At 45.4% G+C, this 11,540-nt stretch overlaps 1 protein-coding gene across 1 annotated transcript; it reads left to right on the top strand.

The window, feature by feature from the left end:
• Positions 1–4,634: 4,634 nt before the first annotated feature.
• EEF1A1 (eukaryotic translation elongation factor 1 alpha 1) lies at positions 4,635–11,295 on the top strand. Its single transcript, XM_056565873.1, has 8 exons — positions 4,635–4,791; positions 5,430–5,604; positions 9,280–9,459; positions 9,620–9,916; positions 9,996–10,146; positions 10,247–10,503; positions 10,581–10,815; positions 10,894–11,295. The coding sequence occupies exons 2-8, from the start codon at positions 5,461–5,463 to the stop codon at positions 11,016–11,018; spliced, it is 1,389 nt and encodes a 462-aa protein (XP_056421848.1). The 5' UTR covers positions 4,635–4,791; positions 5,430–5,460; the 3' UTR covers positions 11,019–11,295.
• The last annotated feature ends 245 nt before the right edge of the window (positions 11,296–11,540 follow it).

Genomic DNA, 11,540 nt, shown 5'->3' with positions numbered 1-11,540 from the left:
CAGAAATTCCGCTTGCTAAAATGTATAGTGTAGTGAATGGGTTTCCATTCACAAATTCACACTTAGGAATTTGTGAAGCGGAATTTGTGAAGCGGAATTTGTGAACAGAAAATCCACTTGGAAATTTCCGCCTGAAGAATTGCGTTCCTCTTTCTTCAGGCGGAAATACTCGCGGAATAATTTGCAGTCTATTGGAGACTGCAGTGTCCATGCGGTCCTAGCACCGACTGATTCAGTCAGCGCTGGCCGCACTCGGAATCTCCAGGCGGAAATTTTCAGCCCGGAGATTCCGTAGTCTGAACCTAGCCTAAAAGTTATAATTGTTTAACCCCTTAACGACGCAGGACGTATATTTACGTCCTGCGCCGGCTCCCGCGATATGAAGCGGGATCGCGCCGCGATCCTGCATCATATCGCGGCGGTCCCGGCGCTCCTCAACGGCTGGGACCCGCAGCTAATACCACACATCGGCGATGTGAGGTATTAACCCTTTAGAAGCTTTATTAGGGAAGGGGTTAAATGACCTTTATTAACACTTTTTTTTTGCAGTGTTATAGGTCCCATAGGGACCTATAACACTGCACACACTGATCTCCTATGCTGATCACTGGCGTGTATAAACACGCCTGTGATCAGTGTTATCGGCGTTTGACTGCTCCTGCCTGGATCTCAGGCACGGAGCAGTCATTCGCCGATCGGACACCGGGGAGACAGGTAAGGGCCCTCCCGGTGTCCGATCAGCTGTTCGGGACGCCGCGATTTCACCGCGGCGGTCCCGAACAGCCCGACTGAGCAGCCGGGTCACTTTCAGTTTCACTTTAGAAGCGGCGGTCAGCTTTGACCGCCGCTTCTAAAGTGAAACTGAAAGTGACCCGGCTGCTCAGTCGGGCTGTTCGGGACCGCCGCGGTGAAATCGCGGCGTCCCGAACAGCTGATCGGACACCGGGAGGGCCCTTACCTGCCTCCTCGGTGTCCGATCGGCGAATGACTGCTCAGTGCCTGAGATCCAGGCAGGAGCAGTCAAACGCCGATAACACTGATCACAGGCGTGTTAATACACGCCAGTGATCAGCATAGGAGATCAGTGTGTGCAGTGTTATAGGTCCCTATGGGACCTATAACACTGCAAAAAAAAAGTGTTAATAAAGGTCATTTAACCCCTTCCCTAATAAAAGTTTGAATCACCCCCCTTTTCCCATAAAAAAAATAAAACAGTGTAAAAAAAATAAAAAAGAAACATATGTGGTATTGCCGCGTGCGTAAATGTTCGAACTATAAAAATATATCATTAATTAAACCGCACGGTCAATGGCGTACGCGCAAAAAAATTCCAAAGTCCAAAAAAGCGTATTTTGGTCACTTTTTATAGCCTTAAGGTGATTTCCACCTTTCCTCCAACGTATTTTTTTTTAGAACCAAACCTTTTGACAATATTTGGCAAAGTGAAAAGTTTGCTCTTAGCCACAATCGTAAGGATGTGACAGGAACATTATGATGTGACTACATTTGGTTTGCTTTATGCTGGTTTTATTTGGAATAGGAATATGTTCAGCTCCAGGGTGAGGTACATGTGTGGGGTTGTAAATGAAGGGCAGACATGTACCAGAGGCCTCTATGTGATCCCGGCAAACAGGAGAGGTCAGGACACACAGTGAGTACAGTACCCATGTGCCTGCCTGCTCTATAAACACTGCTCCTATGTATTGTGCCTGCCCGCTCTATAAACACTGCTCCTATGTATTGTGCCTGCCCGCTCTATATACACTGCTCCTATGTATTGTACCTGCCCGCTCTATATACACTGCTCCTATGTATTGTGCCTGCCCGCTCTATATACACTGCTCCTATGTATTGTGCCTGCCTGCTCTATAAACACTGCTCCTATGTATTGTGCCTGCCCGCTCTATAAACACTGCTCCTATGTATTGTGCCTGCCCGCTCTATATACACTGCTCCTATGTATTGTGCCTGCCCGCTCTATATACACTGCTCCTATGTATTGTGCCTGCCCGCTCTATATACACTGCTCCTATGTATTGTGCCTGCCCGCTCTATAAACACTGCTCCTATGTATTGTGCCTGCCCGCTCTATATACACTGCTCCTATGTATTGTGCCTGCCCGCTCTATATACACTGCTCCTATGTATTGTGCCTGCCCGCTCTATATACACTGCTCCTATGTATTGTGCCTGCCCGCTCTATATACACTGCTCCTATGTATTGTGCCTGCCCGCTCTATATACACTGCTCCTATGTATTGTGCCTGCCCGCTCTATAAACACTGCTCCTATGTATTGTGCCTGCCCGCTCTATATACACTGCTCCTATGTATTGTGCCTGCCCGCTCTATATACACTGCTCCTATGTATTGTGCCTGCCCGCTCTATATACACTGCTCCTATGTATTGTGCCTGCCCGCTCTATATACACTGCTCCTATGTATTGTGCCTGCCCGCTCTATATACACTGCTCCTATGTATTGTGCCTGCCCGCTCTATATACACTGCTCCTATGTATTGTGCCTGCCCGCTCTATATACACTGCTCCTATGTATTGTGCCTGCCCGCTCTATATACACTGCTCCTATGTATTGTGCCCGCCTGCTCTATATACACTGCTCCTATGTATTGTGCCCGCCTGCTCTATATACACTGCTCCTATGTATTGTGCCCATGTGTGCCCGCCTGCTCTATATACACTGCTCCTATGTATTGTGCCCGCCCGCTCTATATACACTGCTCCTATGTATTGTGCCCGCCCGCTCTATATACACTGCTCCTATGTATTGTGCCCGCCCGCTCTATATACACTGCTCCTATGTATTATGCCCATGTGTGCCTGTCTGCTCTATATACACTGCTCCTATGTAATTTGCCCGCCTGCTCGGTATTCACTGCTCCTATGTATTGAGCCCATGTGTGCCCGCCCGCTCTATATACACTGCTCCTATGTATTGTGCCCATGTGTGCCCCCCTGCTCTATATACACTGCTCCTATGTATTGTAACCATGTATGCCCGCCTGCTCTATATACACTGCTCCTATGTATTGTGCCCATATGTGCCCGCCTGCTCTATATACACTGCTCCTATGTATTGTGCCCATATGTGCCCCCTGCTCTATATACACTGCTCCTATGTATTGTAACCATGTATGCCCGCCTGCTCTATATACACTGCTCCTATGTATTGTGCCCATATGTGCCCGCCTGCTCTATATACACTGCTCCTATGTATTGTAACCATGTATGCCCGCCTTCTCTATATACACTACTCCTATGTATTGTGCCCGCCTGCTCTATATACACTGCTCCTATGTATTGTGCCAGTGTGCCTGCCCCTTCTATATACACTGCTCCTATGTATTGTGCCCGCCTGCTCTATATACACTGCTCCTATGTTTTGTGCCCACCTGTTCTATATACACTGCTCCTATGTATTTTGCCCATGTGTGCCCACCTGTTCTATACACTGCTCCTATGTATTGTGCCCGCCTACTCTATATACACTGCTCCTATGTATTGTACCCATCTGTCCTATATACACTGCTCCTATGTATTGTACCCATGTGTGCCCACCTGTCCTATATACACTGCTCCTATGTATTGTGCCCACCCGTTCTATATACACTGCCCCTATGTATTTTGCCCATGTGTCCCCACCTGTTCTATACACTGCTCCTATGTATTTTGCCCATGTGTGCCCACCTGTTCTATACACTGCTCCTATGTATTTTGCCCATGTGTGCCCACCTGCTCTATATATACTGCTCCTATGTATTGTGCCCACCTGCTCTATATACACTGCTCCTATGTATTTTGCCCATGTGTGCCCACCTGTTCTATACACTGCTCCTATGTATTGTGCCCGCCTACTCTATATACACTGCTCCTATGTATTGTACCCATCTGTCCTATATACACTGCTCCTATGTATTGTGCCCATGTGTGCCCGCCTGTTCTATACACTGCTCCTATGTATTGTGCCCGCCTACTCTATATACACTGCTCCTATGTATTTTGCCCATGTGTGCCCGCCTGCTCTATATACACTGCTCCTATGTATTGTACCCATCTGTCCTATATACACTGCTCCTATGTATTTTGCCCATGTGTGCCCACCTGTTCTATACACTGCTCCTATGTATTGTGCCCGCCTACTCTATATACACTGCTCCTATGTATTGTACCCATCTGTCCTATATACACTGCTCCTCTGTATTGTGCCCATGTGTGCCCACCTGTTCTATACACTGCTCCTATGTATTGTGCCCGCCTGCTCTATATACAATGGTCGGCTGCAGCCATTGCCTCCATACAGTACAGGAGCCAGGCATGTCTGGGCACGGCGCCGGTCACTCCTAGTTACTAGTGGACTATGGCCGGCCGCCACGCTGACGTTTATAGCTGAGCAGTGAGATAATGGAGCCGTCTGCAATGTGACCATGGCGGCCATCACATGAGGGGCACGGCTTTTCTTTATACACGTGTAATGGCGGCTGAACCGCTGGGCACTTACTAGCGCCCCATCATACATGCAGACCCCTGTAGAACAGCGGCGGGATACGCTCTGATATAAGACACGTGACTCTAGTGAACGGTCTCATACGTGAACATTCCCCAGTCATTTACTGCTTCCCCCCCCTGACACGGGGAATAGATCACTCCGCCCCAAGCGCCCGGGAATTCTGGGCAACATGACGTCATCAGCAGACCCCGCCCTGGCCTCTATATAAGAGTGATGCCCGCCGACTTCGATCTTTTCCTCACCGGGTCTGCGGCGGATTTATAAGGTAAGGCAGCTGGAGTCGGGGAGCGGCGGGCCTAGGCCTCAGTTGACCGGGAGTCTCACGTTTCTGAATATCGGTGGATTGGATTACAGTGATATATGGATGGGGATAACGTAGTAATGGGAATTGGTAGCGGGGAATGCTGGGTAAGGAGCCGCCGTGGTGCGGGCTTGGGGTTGGCCGCGGCCTACTTGGAATCCACTGGGAATCTCCCGGCATCGTTGCCATCCGCGGTACCGGAGCCGGTATTATCGCTGCTGGATGTCGGCTGTATGCTCCCATGGCCGTATTTGTCTGCTGTTGTTGCCGGTGTGCGGTATATCTGTGCCGGGGATGTCCCCGTGGTGGCTGAGGCCTGCGCTTCCTGTAGTGTCGGGGGAGGGTGTGGTGAGGGTGTCTGCCGGTAATGCGGGTGTAGTGTGGCCGGTAATGCGGTGACCCATATGACCTGTGCACACAGCTCCTGCAGCTGGCGGCCGCCGCCTCCCGGGCTGTACACCATAAAGATGGCGCCGCCTCGTCTGCACAGAGGCTTCCTCTCCACAAGATGGAGGACGATGAGTCACGGCAGACAAAGGAGCCGCGTGTGGGGCCACTCCTGCCTGTATCTGCTGTCACTAACATGGTGGTCTTCTCTATAGGTGTCCATCGCCAAACATCTAAACACTCAACATGGGAAAGGAGAAGACTCACATCAACATCGTCGTCATTGGACACGTAGATTCTGGCAAGTCCACAACCACCGGACATCTCATCTACAAATGTGGGGGGATCGACAAGAGAACCATCGAGAAGTTCGAGAAGGAAGCTGCTGAGGTGAGACAGGCTGTGCCCTTCAGTGTTAACCTTATTGATTGATGGGACCCCACCTTATTAATAGGTTTACTATAGTCATATGTATAACTAGGATCATCAGACCTTATCATTGATGGATGGGACCCCCTCCTTATTAATAGGTCTACTATAACATATGTATAACTTGGATCATCAGACCTTATCATTGATGGATGGCCCCCACCCACCTTATTAATAGGTCTACTATAACATATGTATAACTTGGATCATCAGACCTTATCATTGATGGATGGCCCCCACCCACCTTATTAATAGGTCTACTATAGCCATATGTATAACTAGGATCATCAGACCTTATCATTGATGGATGGCACACCACCTTATTACTAGGTTTACTATAACCAGATGTATAAATAGGATCATCAGACCTTATCATTGATGGATGGCACCCCACCTTATTAATAGGTCTACTATAACATATGTATAACTTGGATCATCAGACCTTATCATTGATGGATGGCCCCCACCCACCTTATTAATAGGTCTACTATAGCCATATGTATAACTAGGATCATCAGACCTTATCATTGATGGATGGCACCCCACCTTATTACTAGGTCTACTATAACCAGATGTATAAATAGGATCATCAGACCTTATCATTGATGGATGGCACCCCACCACCTTATTACTAGGTTTACTATAACATATGTATAACTAGGATCATCTGACCCTATTAATGCTATATCCTTGTTACTAGGTCTACTATAACAAAATATATAGGATTATCAGACCCTATGATGGATAGCACCCCCCCCCCCCATCTTATTAATGCTATATCCTTTTTACTAGGTTTACTATAACATATTTATAACTAGGATCATCAGACCCTATGATGGATGTATAGCACCCCCACCTTATTAATAGGTCTACTATAACATATGTATAACTAGGATTATCAGTCCCTATGATGGATGGCACCCCCATCTTACTAGTCTACTATAACCAGATGTATAACTAGGATCATCTGACCCACCTTATTACTAGGTTTGCTATAACCAAATGTATAACTAGGATTATCAGACCCTATGATGGATGGATAGAACATCTCCTCTTCACGTATTAATGCTATTGTATTACTAGGTCTACTAGAAGTGTTTCCCAATCAGGGTGCCTCCAGCTGTTGCAAAATTATAACTCCTAGCATGCCCGGACAGCCTTTGGCATGCTGGGAGTTGTAGTTTTGCAACAGCTGAAGACGCCCTGATTGGAAAATACTGTACTATAACAGTTAAAACTGTCAGACCGTCTCATTGCTACATGATATAGCTAGCACTCAATCACCTTCCCATATTAAGAGCATTGTATTACTAGGTCTCCTATAGCCATATATCTATATATATATCTATATCTCTCTCTATCTGGTATATATCTCTCTCTATCTGGTACTGCCAAGTCTAATTTACTGGTTATCAACCAAGGATGTGTGCTGTTAACTGGGTATGCCCTGTCATACTGGTCAGCCCCCAGCCGCTGTGCCAACCCACGCAGCGTGATTGCACAGAGGTAGCCATATTAACCCCTCCCTTAAATTTATATTGCCCTCTTTTCCCGAATTCCATATAAAAAAAAGATATAAAACATAATGAAAATGAGGTATCGCCGCGTGCATAAATGTGTGAACTTTAAAAATAAAAGGTTAGCTAAACTGCACCTTCAATGGCATGCACATAAAAAAATTCCAAAGTCCAAAATTGCATATTTTTTTTGTCACTTTGTATACCCTAAAAAGTGTGAAAAGTAATAAAAGGTCAGATGAAAACAAATCATGATACCGATAAAAAATTCAGATCACGGCACAGAAATGACCCCCTCATACCGCCCCGTATACAGATAGTTATAGGGGTCATAAGGACAATTTTAAAGATACTAATTCTGGTACATGTACTTAAAATTTAGGTAGTAAAACAAAGAGAACCTATATAAATTGGTTATCATTGGCGCTGTATGGACCTACAGAATAAATATATGGTGTGTTTTTTACCAAAGAGTGCACTGCGTAGACTTGGAAGCCCCAAAATTTACAAAATAGATTTATTTTTTTTTCCCCTTACTTTGCCCCCAAATTTTTTAAAATATTTTTTACTGGGTTTGTAAGTTTTGCAGTGAAATAATTGATGTCATTACAAAGTACAATTGGTGCCACAAAGATAAGCCCTCATAGGAATCTGTAGGGGCAAAATTGAAAGAATTTTGATTTTTAGAAGGTGATAAGTAGAGATGAGCGAACTTGCAGTAAATTCGATTAGTCACGAACTTCTCGGCTCGGCAGTTGATGACTTTTCCTGCATAAATTAGTTCAGCTTTCTGGTGCTCCGGTGGGCTGAAAAAGGTGGATACAGTCCTAGGAGACTTTCCTAGGACTGTATCCACCTTTTCCAGCTCACCTGAAGGCTGAACTAAGTTACGCAGGAAAAGTCATCAACTGCCGAGCCCAGAAGTTCGTGACGAATCGAATTTACTGTAAGTTCGCTCATCTCTAGAGATGAGTGAACTTGCAGTGATTTGATTCGTCACGAACTTCTCAGCGGTTGCTGACTTTAGCCTGCATAAGCTTTCAGGTGCTCTGGTGGGCTGGAGACTCTCTCCTAGTAATGTATCCACCTTTTCCAGCCCACCGGAGCACCTGAAAGCTGAACTAATTAAGTCATCAATCGCCGAGAAGTTCATGACGAATCTAATTACTGTAACTTCGCTCATCTCTAGTGATGAGGAAAAATGAGTGCATAAATGGAAAACGTGGTTAATTCATGAGAACTAACTTACCATATTGATTTAGTCTTGTTACTAGGTCTCATGTACCTTATTGGATGCATAGCTAGGACTACCGCACCTTACTGATGAATGTATTGATGCTGTAGTCTTATGTCTGCTGTAAGAATGTATATAGTTAGGACTGCCAAGCCATCACCTTGATAAATGAGAAAGCTAGCACACCCTCCCCTTCTCACACTCTCCTATATCAATGCCTTGTGTGACTAGGTCTGTTCTTTTATGGAGAGAACCACTTATGTAGAATAGATAGGACTGCTAAGAACTCGTATTGCTGTTGAATGTATAGCTAGGACTGCCAAACCTTTATTGTATTGAGGTGTGTGTGTATATATTTAGCTAGTACTCACAACCTTACTGTAAAGCCTTGTTACTAGTTCTGCTGTAGCATGTTGGGTATAGATCTTGTTACATCTACATTTATTGATAAAACGTTGCCTGATGTATAGCTTGCCCTTCCATGCCTTAATCTTGTTCTTAGGTCTTCTGTATCTTATTGAATATAGAACTTGAATAGCTGAGGCTGCCAAACCTTTGCATGAATACCCCTCCATATTTTACTATGTAGCCTCCATATTTTACTATGTAGCCTCCTGTATTAGGGCTGCCTCACCCTTTCAGATCAATGAATGCTAGCACTCATGATGTGACCGAGACTTTCATGTTCTTGTATCTGGATACATAGCAGTTCAGATGTAACCCTACCTTGACTATCTCCTTGTTGAGGTGCTAAGTATTTTCGATGTGCCACCTTGTATCCTGAAGCAACAATTTGTCACCTCTGTAGTGCCAAGGACTTGCAAAATCTTGTATCTGAGCCCATGTTTTTTAAAGAAAACTCTGACCTTCTCTTTCTATCCGCAGATGGGCAAGGGCTCCTTCAAGTATGCTTGGGTTTTGGACAAGCTGAAGGCTGAACGTGAGCGTGGTATTACCATTGACATCTCCTTGTGGAAATTTGAGACCAGCAAGTACTATGTCACAATCATTGATGCCCCTGGACACAGAGACTTCATCAAAAACATGATCACTGGTACTTCTCAGGTAAGCTAGATGTTAAATCTTAATAAATATAAACCTCGGCTCTTGCTGAGGGTCTTTAAGGAATGTCTTCAGAAATCTCATGAAGAAGAAAAACTTGTACCTTTCCAAAACAGTAAGGTTTGTTCATGAAATTCTTACATTCATTGTTTTCTTATTGTAGGCCGACTGCGCTGTCTTGATTGTTGCTGCTGGCGTGGGTGAGTTTGAAGCTGGTATCTCAAAGAACGGACAAACCCGTGAGCATGCCCTCCTGGCCTACACCCTGGGTGTGAAGCAGCTCATTGTTGGTGTCAACAAGATGGACTCCACTGAACCACCATACAGCCAAAAGAGATACGAAGAAATCGTAAAGGAAGTCAGCACTTACATCAAGAAGATTGGCTACAACCCAGACACTGTTGCCTTTGTGCCCATCTCTGGATGGAACGGTGACAACATGCTTGAGCCCAGTGCTAATGTAAGTGGCGTGCATTTCCCACCCCTAAGCGTTTGGTACAGTCTAGATGTGGGAGCCTAATGAGTTTTCTTCTATATAGATGCCCTGGTTCAAGGGATGGTCCATCAGCCGTAAAGAAGGAAAAGGCAGCGGAACAACCCTGCTCGAAGCTCTTGACTGCATTCTGCCACCAAGCCGCCCCACTGACAAGCCTCTTCGTCTGCCCCTTCAGGATGTCTACAAAATTGGTGGTAAGTAGCAGTTACCTTGGTTCCAACTGCAATATGGACACTGGCCTGCTAAAGTATTTGCTGAAAGTTTACCCAGGTTAACACAACTCTTGCTCTTTAGGTATTGGTACAGTACCTGTCGGTCGTGTTGAAACTGGCATCCTGAAACCAGGCATGGTGGTTACTTTTGCCCCAGTCAATGTAACAACTGAAGTTAAGTCAGTGGAAATGCATCATGAAGCTCTGACTGAGGCTCTGCCCGGTGACAACGTTGGTTTCAACGTAAAGAACGTGTCCGTCAAGGATGTCCGTCGTGGTAATGTTGCTGGTGACAGCAAGAACGACCCACCCCTTGAAGCTGGTACATTCACTGCACAGGTATGGTTCTTGCTCAGTGGGATCTTGCTCCAGTGTAGATGTATACATGATTTAGTATTAATACTCTTGTTCTTTAGGTTATTATCCTGAACCACCCTGGCCAGATCAGTGCTGGGTATGCACCTGTGTTGGATTGCCACACTGCTCACATTGCTTGCAAGTTTGCTGAGCTGAAGGAGAAGATTGATCGCCGTTCTGGTAAGAAACTGGAAGAAAACCCCAAGTCCCTGAAGTCTGGTGATGCTGCCATCGTTGAAATGGTCCCAGGCAAACCCATGTGTGTGGAGAGCTTCTCTGACTACCCTCCTCTGGGTGAGTACTCTATCTGGTGAACTGCTATTGATGTCCACATGTTAAGTGTGACACTCCTAACACTTGCTTTTCTTGTAGGACGCTTTGCTGTGCGTGACATGAGACAGACTGTTGCTGTTGGAGTCATCAAGGCTGTTGAAAAGAAGGCAGCTGGTTCTGGCAAAGTTACAAAGTCTGCTCAGAAGGCCCAGAAAACCAAATGAATATTCCAAAAATCCAGTACCACCTCAGTCTTAACCAACGGTGGAAGATCAGTCTCAGAACTGTCTGTTTCAATTGGCTATTTCAGTTTAATAGTTAAAGACTGGTTAATGATTACAATGCATCGTAAAAGCTTCAGAAGGAAAGGAATGTCTGTGGACCATTTTGTTTGTGGCAGTTTAAGTTATTAGTATTAAAAAGTTAATTTTTAAGTGGAAACAACTTGACCAAAATCTGTCACCAAAATTTGAGACCATTAAACAAAGTTAATGACAAATACATGCGTGGTCTGTATCAGTTGGCTTACCGGGCACCAACACATGACACAGCTAAATGACATGAAGGGTTAAATATCTTGAAGGTTGTAGCTCACGATTTGTAGAGGTGGCCTTGTAACATATATAAGCAACCAGTTATGTGGAGTGTGCTGGAACAATTGGTGCTGGCAGAAAGGTGCAAGACTAGGTTGTATAATGCTGTACTAAACAATAAGCTTTACACATGGTCATGAATTGAACAATGTA

Source organism: Hyla sarda, chromosome 3 (assembly GCF_029499605.1).
Source record: "Hyla sarda isolate aHylSar1 chromosome 3, aHylSar1.hap1, whole genome shotgun sequence".
NCBI classification, from domain to species: domain Eukaryota; kingdom Metazoa; phylum Chordata; class Amphibia; order Anura; family Hylidae; genus Hyla; species Hyla sarda.
This window is presented reverse-complemented; position numbering and strand designations above follow the sequence as displayed.